This window comes from Limulus polyphemus, unplaced genomic scaffold (assembly GCF_000517525.1).
Source record: "Limulus polyphemus unplaced genomic scaffold, Limulus_polyphemus-2.1.2 Scaffold2589, whole genome shotgun sequence".
Taxonomy (NCBI): domain Eukaryota; kingdom Metazoa; phylum Arthropoda; class Merostomata; order Xiphosura; family Limulidae; genus Limulus; species Limulus polyphemus.
This window is the reverse complement of record NW_013668199.1, coordinates 2,145-19,038: the sequence shown is the minus strand read 5'-3', so window position 1 is coordinate 19,038 and position 16,894 is coordinate 2,145. Positions and strand designations below refer to the sequence as shown.

At 37.8% G+C, this 16,894-nt stretch overlaps 1 protein-coding gene across 3 annotated transcripts in view; it reads right to left on the bottom strand.

The window, feature by feature from the left end:
• LOC106467371 (sodium/hydrogen exchanger 8-like) overlaps positions 1-16,283 on the bottom strand; it is a 158,889-nt gene extending 142,606 nt beyond the window's left edge. For 2 of the 3 annotated variants that reach the window (XM_022395538.1, XM_022395537.1), the window contains exon 1: positions 16,207-16,283. In XM_022395538.1, coding sequence (XP_022251246.1) covers positions 16,207-16,222 — 16 coding nt within the window. In that variant the 5' untranslated portion in view covers positions 16,223-16,283. Of the gene's footprint in view, positions 1-16,075; positions 16,108-16,206 lie in introns of those variants that run through there. The other variant, XM_022395539.1, reaches the window with a different exon arrangement.
• Between the last annotated feature and the right edge of the window lie 611 nt (positions 16,284-16,894).

Genomic DNA, 16,894 nt, shown 5'->3' with positions numbered 1-16,894 from the left:
ACCCAACTTTAAGTCCAGAGTTGAAAACCTGGCTCCACTTAGGGCATCAAGAGTATCATCAATTCTTGGCAGTGGGTATGAGTCTATTTCAGTTATACTGTTAACAGCCCTGATGTCTACACAGCAGTATTGAGTCCCATCCTTCTTCTGGACTTACACGATGGGAGATGACCAGGGACTATCTGATTTCTCGACTATCCCTTCTTTTAGTAGGCCATCCATGACCTCCATTTCTTGTTGTTTTGTTGGAGCTATTCTCCTCGAAGGGATCTTTATTGGATGGTGATTGCCTGTGTTTATTCTGTGCTCCACAAGGTCTGTGCAGTCAGGGTCATGATCTCCTTTTGAAAAGACATCTGCACAGTAATCCCTATAAGCACTAACATTGGAACAAGTCTCATTGTTGATGAGGTAAAAGATATATATTGAAAGTGAGAAAGCAGGGTGAGAGATTATACATAGAGGTGACTATCAATCTGAAATACATTGTCTGGTAATGAAAATGCTAACTTCAGAAATGTACACTCACCTCTGCATAACAAAGAGCTGGAATCCCACACTAACAAAATGGTGGAAGGGCAGATGTAAATCATAGTATCAGAGAGGGAAAAAAATGTGTATCATGTTACCCACTAGGGGATGGAAGGGAAGAGTAGCCCAATAAGGGTATCAAAGCAGAGAGTACTCTTTACTCAATAAAGGTGAAAGAGCAAAATATGTCATCAAAAGAACTTTCTGCATCATGCTAAAGTGTAACATAGATGGGCAGAAGATAGGATAGCTCAAACGGCCATTATATCTCAGGAAAAAGTCTGAGGATTAGTATGTAATGTTGTTAGGGCAGTAAGACAGGCTATAGTATATTGGAGAAATACTTATGTCAGATACTTACTAGAATAATCAGGTAGAGAGAGAAAACATCCCAGACCTATATCTTGAATAGAACCCGAGACTCATCTAGCAGGCCTAACCACCACAAATGCTTTGTAGTATTGTGGAGTGACCTGTACTACACTTCCAGGTAACACCCAAAACCTACTTCCCATCAAGGGATGTGTCCATTCAGAGTTTGGGGCTAGGGAAGCAACGGTTATTCCATTACTTTCTCAAAGAAAGTGGGTGAGAATTCTTTGGTAATGGGTTACCACAAATAGAGAGACAGCAAGCACTGGCCAGGTGTGAGAGCAGACTCACACCCTGGTGCTACCAACTGTTTTCCTTTTTTGTTTTATTTTGAAGTACAACCTATAATATTAAATATATACTGTCAAAGCAGTTTTGTGGAAAGCCTTAACACAACAGTGGGCTCTAAGCAGTGGCAGATAGGCTTAATACTTTCTGTTATCATATGATCCGGATTTTGGGACAGAGTATTCCCTATGAAGCAACACACACCTTTTGGTGGATTCCAGCATCTCCATTGAATAAAGTGGTTAGAAGACCTGGAAAAAAAAAGAGAGAGTGTGTGAACCATTGTAAATAGTGGCAAATGGTGATTGGAGAGAGATAAAACTGCAATGTGGTATTAATGTGGCACAAATATGTTGTGAGTCATCCACATACCCATCTGCAAGATCTCACATATGGGATGCCAACAGCTAAAGGCAAGAAGAGCCATGAGATGACAAACACAATGGGAAACATGAAAAATATGTCAGGTGTCCAAGGCAAAAAAGTGAGCAATAGAAATATAAAAAACATCTATATTTGGTGTAGTATTACATCATAATAAAAGTGACAATTGTTATAAACTATTTCTTTACAGGTCCTACAACATGTTGGATGCCATTGCCAATGAATCCATCTGCTCAACACCAAAGCTCATAAGGTTGGGTAGCTACATACACACATACTCTCAACCAGATGTTATTTATATCAGTCATCAGTGTAGCATCAAACCTTAAGGTATACAGTGCCTAAGTCAGTAAAGCATGACCTGTTGATTGGTAATTTGTGTGAAACAACATCCTTCTTTACTGGCCCTATATGGTTTCCAGTAATTATTTACCAGATTTTTATAATCTATTATAAACAAGTCAAATTACACTGACAGAAAAACTGTATTTCACATTTCCATAACTTGTGAAGAAGGTATTCAAGAATATTTAGGTAATTTTTTTTATATTTTTTTTGTGTGTTGGAGTTCTAGATATAGTTAATTGCTTCCTCATAATTAAGGCATTAAAAATAAAAAAATTGTGAAAATCCTTTATCTCAGACAAAGGTTACATACAATAATAATTGTCCATTAGGGCTTGCATGTACTTGATCTGGTTTATATATTACCATTTCCCTGGAGTGCATTTCCTACTAAAGTCATGGGTTTGTAAAGAATTGGTTTGAGCTGCTTATTTATCTTTCTCTTGAATGTAAAAAAAATGATATTTGAAATAATGAATTTAGTATTGTACAATATTGCACTAGGAACTTTTATTCTAATTGAACAATATGATGTATTATTCTTACTCTTATCTTCAGGTAAAGAAAATCCTAGTACAATAATTTTTGTGTGCAAATAAGAGAGAAAAAAAAAGATTATTATATTTGTTGATTTGAATTTGTTTATTTTTCTTTTCTACCCAAATTTACTATATTCTGTGTGTAGCTTATTCTAGAATATGCTGTGTATATTGGATTACTCATAACTCATCTGTTGGAATGTTAATAAGTTACATTTTAGTGTTGTGACAAAGGAATTGTTTTGCAGAGCTTACTTTCAGTATGCTTCTGTGTAAGTTATATTAATCTTCTATTTGGCAGTGGTTACTGCAAAGTTTGTAAATGTGGTCATTATGGAAGGACTTTCTGAGGCAATGGAAAGGAAAAAAAGTGAAGTAAGGACATGATCTGAGAGTGGAGCAAGGCTAGGAAAGTTCTTCTCTTGGACCAAAACATTTGCTGGCTATGGTGTGAGTTAATATGTTTGCATCATTTGTCCATCCCTTGGACCATTTTTTGAAAATTTCAAGAGTAACTGGGGTGGTCACATGAGGATTCCTAGGTATTTCCACATGCTTAATGACCACAATCTTGAGGGTACCTGGGGCAATCAGGAGCTTTCTAAGCTAGTAAAGCACACTCGTAATGCTACAGAACCACATGTAGTTATTAAGATCAGTGTGGAATGTGGTAATGACATATTTTTTATGCATTGTGGTATTCTGCTTCTAATTTTGACTTGGTGATTAGGGTGCTTGACTCACAATATGCTTTTATGGTAAACCATCATCACACATGCTTGCCCTTCCATCCATGGGGCATCATAATATGATGGTCAATCCCACTATTTGTTGGTAAAGAGTAGCACAAGAGTTAATGATCGGTGGTGTTGACTAGTTGCCTCCTCTCTAGTCTGTCACTTCAAAATTCAACAAACAGATAAAAGCTTCTGACATCACCAGAGGATACTACATTCGTCAGGAAGTACCTAATGTTATTATGATTGATTTGGACAACCATAGACATGTACATATTACATTAATTAATGCAGAGGTAAGTTTTTGATTAATTCTAAAGTAACTAAGACCCTGCTTGGTATCAGACCACATTTTGGACAGTTAGCACAAATGCATTCTGACCAGTAGTGACAAGAATTTCAGGAAAAGAAAGGCATATTTCTCACTTTGTTTTGCAATGTTGTTCACTGGAGAAAGATAGTTGTCTCTGATTTTGGTTTAGGCATTGGTATCTGAAGGATGGAGCTACTGTCAAAACAGTAAGCTAATTTCACTAAAGTTTGGTAGGAAAACTATCTAGTACTGACCTATCTGGGCCCCAAAAAAGAGTAGATATTCATATATGTTAAACCTTGGGTAGTGATTTTGCTGCAGTTGTTGTTCTGTGGTGTGCTATAGAAGAATTTAAATGCATTGTCCCCATCTATTATGGTGATAGAGCTGAACTACGAGACACCATGTGTTGTGTGGTAACCCCCGATATACTAGCTAGAATAGATGCATATTCAAGTGTTGGCATTGTAAACTGGTGCTGTTCTATAATTATGTACATTTGGTTATTCAACTTCTAGGTGGAAATATGAACTCAACTGCTTGTTTACAGATTTCACTGATGTGTTTGTAGTACAAAACACTGTTTAAGTTAGACAACAATTAAAAGTTATCACATGGGTACAGGTGATGCACATTTGACAAAACAACTGCATTTAAACAACATTCCATATTGATAGCACTGAAACTGAGTAGGTGTTGAAGGATTGGTTAATATAACATTTGGAGAGTGCTTGTTACTATCTAGTAGCAGTTGATAAAAAGGAGGACAGAACCCCAGTATTCTGTGCAGACTTCAGAGAAGTAAAAATAGTGACACAAGTTGATGCTTCTCCTTTGCTGTATACAGTCAAATGTCTGAATGCTTTAGAGTTTGTCCATTTGTTCAAGATTCTAGATCTGGCTTTCATTTTTTGGAAAGCCAAATGGATGTTCCCAGCTCTTAGAAAGGACTTTTTGAATTAATGCACCCATGTTTTTTAAAGGGCTGACAGAGGTTACACTCAGATGACTGCAGTTGATAAGATGTCTCATCATTGTGGATGATGTGTTAATCACACAACCATTGAAACACCTGAGGATCAAGGGACCACTCCATGGAGAGAACCTTGTCAGGATGAGACAACCGATTTGCAACAAGATTCAGAGCACCCAAAACATGACATATCAGTAGGCGTGTGTGATGTGACTGTGCCCAGAAGAGGAGTTCTAACCCCTGGAACAAAGCATATGTGAACGGATGCCACCTTGTCGATTGATATACAAGACAATAGTCAAATTGTCAAAATGGATCATGACCACTTTGTCTAGTATTAAAGGCAGGAAATGATCCAGAGTCCAATGAATGGCAAGAAGCTCTAGCATATTGATGTGCATAGCCAACTCGACCGAAGACCATCAACCAGCAATTTTCTGTGTATCCAGAAATACTTCCCAACCCATCAGAGAAGCATCTGTAAAAATATGCAACTTTGGAAAGGAAGCAGAAGAGGAACACCCATCGTAGTGTTGTGTCTGTTGAGCCACCAGGCTAAATCAACATGGAAGGAGGGAGAACATAATCCAGGAGATCCCAATAAATGTTCCTCAGATTGTGCAACACCCAATGAATGGTGTGCATGTGAGCATGGCCTAAAGGAATAAGGGCTTCCATGGAAAGAACCTCATGTGCAGTAAGAGAAAAAGAGGATTGAGCCTTGAGAACTAATATTTCCAATGCCTGCAAACAATGTGGAGAGAGGAAAAACATCCCCTAGTGGATAAAGTATTGGGTTGGAAGAAGAAAGGATTTCTCCAACTTCACAAACCCACCTACTTGAGCCTCCACTCAGGAGAAGCAACTGGGTGTGTGCATGAGATGTCTTGACAGGATGGATCTAATAACAGTCATTCATCCATGTAATGGTGGAACTGCAGACCATGAGAATGAATAAGTTGGGTAAAGGACATGACCACCCAACAGGACATGCAGGGTGCAGATGCCAGACCAAATAGCAAAGCATAGAATTGATAAACTAGACCACTGTAGACAAAACGAAAGTAATGTCTAGATGTTGGGGTAATAGTGATGTGAAGGTATGCATCTGTGATATCCACCTTCATCATTCAAAGACCCAGAGTAAACACCTAATGAGGTGTGAGGACAGACTCCATGATGAAATAAGTAAGATTGAGAAAATGACTGAGTAGGGAAAGATCTATTATAGGATGCCAGTCCCTAGCTTTCTTGGGAATGAAAAACAACCTGGAATAGAAACCTAGAGAAGTATGACTGACAGTTTCTATAACATCCTTGAGAAGATTTTGAACCACTTCAGAGAGATGATAGCAAGAGGATCCCAAGGAGGGGGAAGGGATAGGATGTGGTGATTAGGGAGGAGGGTAGAGAAATTGAAGGGAAAAAAACCTTCTGATAACACCTGAAGCATCCAAGGATCCTAGATGAAATCATTCCATAGATGCACAAACTTGGTCAACCATGTTTTGATCTTGCCAGTACCTACTAAATAGTCACTAGTACTGTTGGCAGCAGCAGACCCAGCGACGAGTAATCTGGTGGCTACCTGCCAAAACCTATGAGAAAAACAGGCAAAGGAGCAAAAGTAGGAGGGCAGTAAACATGAACAGGAGCAAGCAAAGGCTATGTTAGGTGAGAGACCAAAGATGTAAGGAAGGAGTGTTGAAGAGCAGCCTCCCCCCTGAACTCTTTACACAGGAGATCTCAAAAGAGGAGCCATGTTTGAAAGGGCCAAGGAAGACATAAGGGTGCAAGTATCCTCTAACAACCTCTTAGGGGAGAAGTATCTCAGAAAGGTGGAGAGGGGCAAACGAAGGTGAGAAAATTGGGCTTGGGTAAATCTTGTAAAGGTATCAGGGTCAGAACCCCTCACCTGAATCAAAAACTCTGAGGTTTCATAGTCAAGAAACAGAAAATCCGAACAATGTTATGCCAAAGTTCAATTATCCAAGGTACTACAAGGAGGATGAGGCATGCTGACTGCAAAATGTAACTGTGCCACAAACTGGTGAGCATGGACCCCAATATCTGGAAATGGAGGGAAAAACAGGTAGTCAGAGGAATGGGTGGAGTGTAAAAGGGAAGTAGAGGAGTCATATGACATAGGAGACACAGATTAAGGGAAATCATACTGTGACACCATATCCAGAAAGACTGAAGACAGTCTGGGAAGTGTCCAGAGGGAATACGGGATTGCACTGCAAAGGATGAAGGGGAAAATGGCTATCCAAATCGCCTCCTTCTTGTCCAGGTTCACCAGGAAAGGGAATATCTAGGCTGGGATCAGGAGACACCATAGGCCAGATAATGGACTCCAATTCCCAACATAGTAAAACCTAAACTTCCTCAGCAAAGTGTGGAGCCTGGGAAACTGCAGGTTGAGGTACAGCAATAGTAGTATTCATTTAAAATACATAAGTAACAACTTACAGTAGCTCAAGTTTAACTACAGAAAAAAATCAAAAGCAGAAACAACAAAGTTGTTGAAAAAAAAGTTTGAAAAATCAAAAGCAAATGCAAGCGAAATTTGAACACGTCTTCATGCTACTATGCCAAATCAATAAGTGAAGATTGGGTTCTACAGAAGGAGCCAGTTGTGCCAGGAGCGTGTGTCACACTGCTGCTGGTGAGGGTAGTCACATGCTTATTTGCATGCTACAGCACAGCTCTACCATGTTAAACATGTGGGGGTAAGTGGGAATATCAAGGCAAATGACAAGCAAAAAAATTGTTTCATATAGAGGACAACATTGAATGAGAAAAGCTATTATGTGAGAATAGGTAAGGTATCTTATCGGAAGTTAATATTAACCCTATGTGCATAGGTGGGGTCAAAGTGTGCAAGCCATGATCTTTAACATAGTCCCATGTGACACGGCATTATGCATTTGATGTCAGAATTATCAACTATTCATTTTACTCTACACTGCTGACTTAGCTGCAATTTGTGGTCAAAGAGAGTAAATACCAGATACAGTAAAGAGATATTGCAAACAACTACAGATATGCATTTCAGTGTTCTTAGAGATTATGCACATGCGCTATGCAAACTGTATGATGGACAAATATATTTTTGTTCATGACATGAACATCACCGTGCACTCCACCAACTCATCAGAGTCTGAGTCAGACTGATGTCTTCAATTCACAGACATATCTTGAGTACAGACACTTGTAACTCATCTGACTTTTTGAGTACAACAGAGTTGGACATTTTACTAAAAACTTCCCACACTTTATGCAGACTGTTTGTTTGTAGTTAAGCACAAAGCTACAGAAAGGGCTATCTGTGCTCTGCCCACCATGGGTATCGAAATGCGGGTTCTAGTGTTGTAAGCCCACAGACATACCGCTGGGCCACTGAGGGCCTTTATGCAGATACACATAGTCATTTCAGACTTATATTCAATATTCATTCTCCAATATGGGGTTGGCCAAATAGACTAGGCCCTTTCACATTTGATCTATTATGTTGAAAGCATATTCCTGTATACCCAGAAATACCTTCCAAAGAGTTCTCTCCAAGGTGTACAGTAATTAATTAATATTCTTGTAAGTAAAACATAGAGTGTTGATAGATCCATGGTTCATTCTAAAGTGGTCATAAAAGAGATCTTTTAATTGATTGAAAAAATTTTTTACTGCCACTTCTTTAGGGTGTGGGTTAAAACCAACTGGAGGGTTGGTTCAAAGACTTGTCAATATTAGGATGAGCTGGGAGTTAATCTCCCGTTCAATGTGTATGGAATATCATCAATGATACAGGTTTTTTAAGATTATGGGATACTGCATAGGGATCCTGGTCTACAAAAAAAGGGATATTAACAATCCTTTCTAACTTTTTTGAGAACAGAATTCTATTATTCTTGTTCGAAGCAGCCAAGAGCTTGTTTTAAAAATCAGAATAAAGATATTGGTTTCTGTGAATTTGGTATCAAGTGTTATGTAAATATCAACAGTAACTCATGTAAGAAGGATAAGAAATAAAGATTCTGTAATTCTTTTTTTCATATTTATGCCAGGTTCAATTTTTTCTGGTAATTTTATCTTTCTTCAGTTCCTCTGAACCTCCCAATACTGTTTTATTCAATACTTTCTCCTCAGTTCAACAGTTGCATAGGTGATTAGCATACATAGAATATAAGACAGTGTTATATCCATTTTTACTTCACATATTTATTTTACGCAAAGAGGCCTTATTTGTGTAAAAAAAATATTAAAATTATCCGGTCCTCTTCTCATATTATACCACCATGCTATATCTTCTTTCTATATATATTTCAACTTTTCAACAGTTTGAAGATAATGAGCAACAAACACATGGGGAATTGGCCACATGCCCATCTAAAGGATCTTGCTCAAGGGCCAACAAAAATGATAAGCAAGACAGTGAGACAGGAGATGAAGCAGATGTGATGTTTTTTTATTTGTTTTGAATTTTACGCAAAGCTACACGAGGGATATCTGCGCTAGCCGTCCCTAATTTAGCAGTGTAAGACTAGAGGGAAGGCAGCTAGTCATCATCACCCACCGCCAACTCTTGGGCAACTTTTTTACCAACAAATAGTGGGATTGACCATCACATTATAACGCCCCCATGGCTGAAAGGGGCGAGCATGTTTGGTGGGACGGGGACTCGAACCTGTGACCCTCAGATTGCGAGTCAAGCTCCCTAACCACCTGGCTATGCCGGGCCCACAGATGTGATGAAACATAAAAGAGCCTGCAACCATTAACATTCAGAGAATACTCTTCAGGCTACCTCCTATATGACAATGCAACTGGTTCTGATTTGAACTTAATGGGGGATAATGTCCACTTCACTGTGCCAAATGTCCAAGACATTCTTTGAAGAAACTGAACATATGTAGTAGCCTTCATGCTCACTTGATTTCAATCATGTCAAGTATATACAATATACACTTGGAAGATACGTCACAAACCATAATATGACTCTAGACACTAAAGATTTCCTGTCAACTTCTCTTTCAGAGGAGCAGTTGAGGATAACATAGGATCTTACAATGAACCTGATTTTAAGCATGCAACACTGGTGCCAGGCTGTCATTGGTGTTTGTGGAAACCATATTCCACATAGAAGTAAAATGTCGCAAAGAATAACAACATAAAATCACATCTAACAAAAGTTAATTTACAAACACAAGCTGAAAAAAAGCAACCATTTTAATTTCAGGTCATATGAATTATCAGCAGATGCAAGATATGCCTAAAAATTCACTGAGGAGATATGACTGATATTATAAAATTGTTCTGTCATCATAATGGAATATCACTAATTCACATTATCCTTTGTTTTGGGCATTGTATTTAGACATTAATCACATATTTAGCCTCCATATGATCCATGAAAAAAGAGAGATTGCATATAACTTAGCAGAGAATATGGAAGGAATCCCATGAGCAACTATTCAGTCACTACAAACCAACACTATACCAGCCAAGTCACTTGATTTGGAGATATCAGTAAAAAAAGGAATGAAGAATAGGTAGCTAAAAAATGCTCATGAAAAAAAGCCATACCTTCTATTCAGGTGTACTTAATTTCTCACAGTGATTCAATGATAGATTACAGGTGGGAAAAGTAATCAGTCAAGGCCAAAATCAATCAAAATTCCATGGATATGTATGATAAAAGCTAAAGTAGCAGACCATTTGTGACATGTAAACAAAATGCTAAGTGGGAGGCCTTGGTGGGTATTGTAGAATTGCAGAATAATGTAAGGACAATTATTTATATCAAATATGAAGTACAGGTTGAAACAATTCACAATACAAGCATGAGACAAAACATATAATTTTCCTAAATGAAGATGCATTTCCAATAGGTACTTCCCTCTACCCACAAGATTAGTTTTTCTCATTTCGTGATGCATTCTATATGCAAACTTTTCAGAAATAAATGCCACAAGCCTTCCCCTGTTCGAATACAAAGTTCCAAAACGTCTCTCATGCATCACCTCTCCGCCAATAGGAGAGCACTATTATCACATGACACATGTGACTCCCTCTACGCACCACTACCAAACTAGCACTTAGAAGTTTGGAAAAGACATGAGCACCGGAAGATTGTGGGGAGGACAGGTGGGAAGTGTGAGAGGTGGGAAGTACCTACCAGAAATACATTTTCATTTAGGAAAATTATAACTTCCAATAAGGTACTCTCCTTTCGAAGATAAAATTAGCTTGAATCCAACATTGAAATGGAGGAGGGTCTGGTGTGAGGGAAGCACAGGCGTATCCCCTGGAAGTACCTGGAGGACAACTCCGAAATGAGAGGAGCAGATCAGATGATCTGAGGAGGGATACCACAACACATCTGAGCTAGGTATCTCTTTGCCAGGAACATTGACATGATCAGGAGGACCTGAAATGGCGTAACATAAAAGGGAGTACATCCACATGGGAAAGAATAGTTTAACAATGTGATCTTAAACAGAAATCAGAATCACTCAATCCCACAATGGAAAGTGGACAAGTGAGGATGTGTCCCATGGTGGCTAGGGTATGATGGACCATACTTGGTAAGTCAACTGCATCCAAACCTCACTCTCTGGGTACCAACATCCTCTCAAGGGTAGGAAGAGGATCATACCATCATCACCTCAAGTCCCAGAGTCAAGAAAGAACCTAACATTAGACTCCAGGAACTCACAGGGTAGTCCAATGCCAGGGATCCAGAAATGTGTCACCAGGAATTTGAAGGAAGTCCATCGCATGCGCTCAACCCCCGCAACGATGAACCAGCAAAAACAACCTCATCCACCAACAAAGGAAAATCAAGGACAAAAGCAGAAACAGGCCATGCAGACTTTCTGCAACCCACAACAAAGGAAAATCCAGGACAAAAGCAGAAACAGGCCATGTAGACCTTCTGTAACCCACAACAAAGAAGACAAGTCAAGAGGAGAAGATGGAAAACCTGAAACCTGTGTGAGGACTTACGTGATTGATTCACTTGATCTCCAAAACCTCAATCGCTGGGTACCGACATCCATGCAAAGGTAGGAGGAGGGCACCCAACTGGAGTGGTGAACTGGATTTGGGCATCTCAACTCTGGGAAGATCTTGTAACTCCCTCTACACCAGCAGAACACCACTGCCCTACTCTGAACTGAATGGTTATAGCCATCTTTGTGGAACCCATCCAGCAGGTTGCCTCCATAGTCAACCACCCAAATGGCTTGGAACTGGTAAGTGGTAAGGACTCCCATATTCCACTGGAAGAAAGGGGAGAAAAGTGTGGTGGAGAGTCCAGAGGGACTGCAACACCCAAGACAGTGCAATGAGCGATCCCGAAACCCTATTTTGAAAAACAGACCACACTGATTTATTCAATCTAGGCATGGCAAGAATGGGCAGCAATCCCCTCTGCTTTACCCTTGCCATCAATGGATGGTACGGTCCGGGACAGGCATATAATGATGCAATTATCATGAGGAATTTACACTCTAGTGATCTTGGGAAACATCCCAAAGGTGAGCATTCATAGCCATGGAAAATGTATAAGAATCAACATGGCTTACAGTGCAAATTTGATAGCAATATATCTGTGAATGGTTATAGCCGTCTAAGTGGAACCCATTCCAAGTACAGACAGAATACCTGGTCAAGCACCACTCGTCATAGAGTGGGATCCAAAGTGAAGCTGAATCAGGGGCCCCTGAAAGAAAAGAAAGCATTAGTGAGGACATACCTCATGTCACAGCCGTGCCAAAATCTGTAGAATAGCCACAAGCAGCAGGTGATACCCTGAAGAAGCAGAAACACTGATGTGGTATAGGTAGTGGGAGATGAATGTTTGCAGGGTCATCCACATGCCCAATCTTAGAATCTCTTTCAATGGCCAACGAAAACATGAGGCAGGAGAGGGTAAGTTGATGGATTTGATGTGATGAAACATGAAAGAGATCAAGCTGGGAAGGAGACAAGGAATAGGCCAACTAGATCAAACATTGAAACCAATTGGTCAGGGTAACTGGGGAAAGATCACAGGAAGAGAAATGTTGCCAAGGAATAAAAAGGTGGAAACGAGAACCCCAAAAGGAAGCTGTGAAAGCAATATAACAATGGAGGGCACAGACAAGACAGGGGAGTCTATCCAGATCAGGACGAGGGTAGAGATGAGATATAGAAGATAGCGAAAAAAGAGGACTGACTAAAACCAGGGTAATTTGTGATAGAGAGTGGAGGCAAAGGTATTGATATGGGGCATACCCAGACAGAGCCACCGAAAAGTGCCAGTATGCAGGAACCACTCTGTGGGATAAACTCAATCTGGTCAGGAGAGATGATTAGCTACGACATTAAAAGCACATCTGATACATGACACACAATCAAAAAACGTGATATGTGTGTGCTCAATAAAGAAAATCCATAGTGCAAAAGCATAGGGATCTGGACCTGGTGCTACCTTGGTGATTGATATAAGCCACCATGGTAGAATTGCTGGGATGGATCATAACCAGCTGGTGACTGGCAAGAGAAAGAAATTGATCCAAAGCCTGAAGAACAGCCAAAAGTTCTAGAACATTGATATGAAGAGAACTGTCTACCACAGACCAACAATCCAAAACCTCCCGGTGATCCACCGAGGCACCCCAGCCCTGAAGAGATGCATCCGTGAACAGATGTAAATTTGGCCACAGTGAAGGAAGCGGGACCCCACCAACATGTGGACCCTATTCAACCACCAATGGAGATCGTCTACAAGGCATGAGGGAAGAAATATTAGAGTATCAAAGGGATCCTGGGCAAGGTTCCTTTGATCTATTGAAGAAACAGCATATGGGCCCTGCCCAGGGATATGAGATAGGTCATGGAGGACCACATTCACAAAAGTGACAGAACCTTGTGAACTGTAAGTGAGGGAACAGATAGAGCTTTCCAAATGGCCCATTCCATAGAATGGAGCCAGAGAGGAGAAGGTTGGGCCTGACTGAAATGGGATGGTTTGAGTTTTTATGTTTTCTGAAGGCTAAGTATATAAAGACATCTACTGAAAAGCTTTTTGAAACTTAAGCATACCATTTCTTGATAATAAGTGAAATCCTTAAAAAAGTTAACAGATTAATAAACCAAGATTTGCCTCAATGAAATTCCTCATTTTCAAAAATTAAAGAAATATGTAGTTAAAGGTCCTGAAGAGTATCTTAACTTTACTATCAGATATGGTCTTACATGTGCAAAAATATATGGCTTTAGGAGTTGGAACATTTTTCAGTTGTATAGGTTCAAGTTTTGAAAGGTAGAGCACTTTATTATTTTGATCATTCTTTAGCAGGTCATTCGGGTATTGCAAACATGGTTAAAAGAATTAAGCAGATTGTACTAGCCAGGATTAAGGTTAATGACTAAAATGTATATTTTGTCATGCCATTATGAAATGTAATAACCCTCACACCAGATGCAGGCAGACCTAGTACTACTCATCTGTTCAAAATATTCTTTTTCATACGTAGAAATAGGCTTCCATACAACTTATATGGGTAATAAATACAGTTTTTATTGTATAAAGTAATGTATATTCTACAAAATCTAATAAGAAAGTGGATGCTGATGTATTTCAGAGACTGTTACAAGATATGGTTGTAGCACTGGGTGATTAAGTTGATATATTCAATTACCTAAGAGCATTGATTAGTGTTAAGTAAAATAGTTGACTAACTGATATTTTGATCAAACCAATCAATGTCACAAAAATAATCAACTAAAAAAATCGGTGTTTCCAACTGTTAGTGTTTTTGATTATTCCAATTATCCAAGAAATTGAAATTCACCATTACAATTTCTTATTTTTTAAGTTAAGGTTGCTCAACTTAATGAATTAGTGACACAACTGATGAAAATAATCTATGTTAGTTCTCCAATTATTCCAACCATCCAAGTCTCATGTGAGAATAATCAATTAGTTGGATGTAATTAATTACCAAGCCCAATGTTTAATCCATTAGCACATTTCTCTGATCACCCAGCTCTACATGGTTGCCCTACACACAGTATCAGGTCACAGTTTATTACATGGCTGCTCCATGTATGTGGGATCAGATTGTGGTTTACTACTGTTTCAGTTGCTAATTCACAATGTGATTTTGTTTAACATCAGTTAATATTCCTCAAACAAATTCAAATAACAGGTAAATAAAGTTTTAAAACAACTTTCAGGTTTTGAATTTCTGAGTACTAAACAATGTGGGATCATTAAGTACCCATATCTTGAGAACATCACCACATTACAATACTGGAGCTGTCCTTTCTTGCTTGTGTGAAAAACAAAATGTAAAATTCTTGTTATATGTACTTTTAAGTCATGAAGAGACTGGTACAAAAAGATATTTAACACAGTACTGTGAGAATTTTTAAAAGTTCTTCAAACTGATACATAAATATGTTCATAAAACTCAAAATATTACTATCTCAAACTTAAGAAATTTTAATATTTGTGCATATAATTTGGCAATGGTAAAAACCCACCTACATTTCAATCATTTAAGATTCATCTAAGTTAAGCTTATTAAAAACTGACCTTCACAGTGCTGAAAAATATATCTTCAATGATTTATAAATTCTTTTTAAACCACACTATAACATGTAGGAGTGTATCATGTATTTCACTTAATGCCCAATTTGGCATTGTATGATTCCTGTCCAGTAAATGTGAATAATTTAGGGCTTATATACCACAACTGATTTATTTTCATAAGAAGCCCACTAGAAACTACAAAATCTGGGGTTGATTTACTGTTTGATAATGGAAATTCAAATAATATGGATAAAGGTATTCAGAATGTTATTTAGAAAAGGTATTTAATGTTAGAAGTGATCACTAAAATGTGGTACAAGTAAATTTATAATTTATGGGTTACTAAGGAGCCTTTCATTTTGGCTCATCAAGAATGTCCTGACTCTCAGATAATCCCCAAATGTGAATACTAATCAGAGTCCAACTCTAATCACCTTTAATACCAATTAAGGTTCACACCTTTTCAATTTTCATACTCTCCTGTAAAATTACAGCTTTATACTACTCTAAATAGCAATTTGTTGCAGAGATTTACCATCCTATTGAAAAAATAAAACTGCTCAACTAGTGATGAGTGTGACCTTTCCAAATATCAAGTTTCTGACCTTGCTTTACAACGTTAGAATTCAACAACATAAAAAAAAAGATGCACCAATCTTATCAATAACTTTAATAATATTAAATTATCCTAGGTAACAAAACAGTCAATATTTTGCAAGCTGCACATATGAACAAGTTTAAGTACCTAAAATTAAATGTGTAAACCCTGCAATACATATGAACTAAAATAATGATCTGTTCTGAGTTTTTACAAACATCATTGACGTATTACTATTAGTCTATACAACTAGTGGTAGTAGTACTAGTTGTACCATAGTGTCATACAAGTTCATACTAGAACTATCACTTATTGTCGCAATTTTATTTAGTATTACTATTACAATTATTATTAATATTATGCATTATATTTTAAAAGTATTACTATTAGTTAAAACAGTTATACAATATTACTTCGCATGATCTTTGTTATGCAAAGAGAACAAGCGTTTTATTTTTCATTTAAACTACTAGCTAAATTTGAATAAAAATGTAGATTTCAAATGAAATAACAAAAGCGTAAAAATTAATTTATAATAACATACAATTCACGTCACACATTCTAGTAACAGCAACACGATACTAAGTCAGAATTACTCCAATGAAGTACGACGGCTTTCTTTCTAAATACATTAAGTTATGAAAAGCAAAATCCATAGTATGAAAAACTTCTCTGATTATCCGTTATACGTTGATTTTTTTCTTTATTTTTTAACATGTTGTGTTAAATATTTGTTATGGTTAAACATTATTAAATAAGCTGAAAATACTTTAAACGTTTAAGAAAAATTCAATCTTATTTTAAAGGTATTGTGAAATAAGTAGCGTTTAATTATTTTAAACTATAGTTGTATATGGCGGCTTGTTGCCATTTATTTGTTTTAGAATAAAACCACATTAGGCTGTTCGCTGTGTCCATCGCAGTGAATCGAGCACATGTATATTTACAATTGTATCTTAATTCTTAAAAATTACAACTACGTTATTACATATACATGTTCTTGGAACGGGCGATTCAAAATTTTGTAAATTTCAGACCCTGATATGTGTAAATATTATGAAAAGTGAATTTATTACAAGTGCTATTTAGAAATAATGTCCGATTAAAACTTTTAGAAAGTGCCACAAAGATATGAATATAAATTGTTAATATTCAGGCCAGAACGCGGGATGTTTGAAAGGTTTTTCTAATTTGTGAGATCAAAAGTCAATAGATGCTGTGCAAAGCAAATT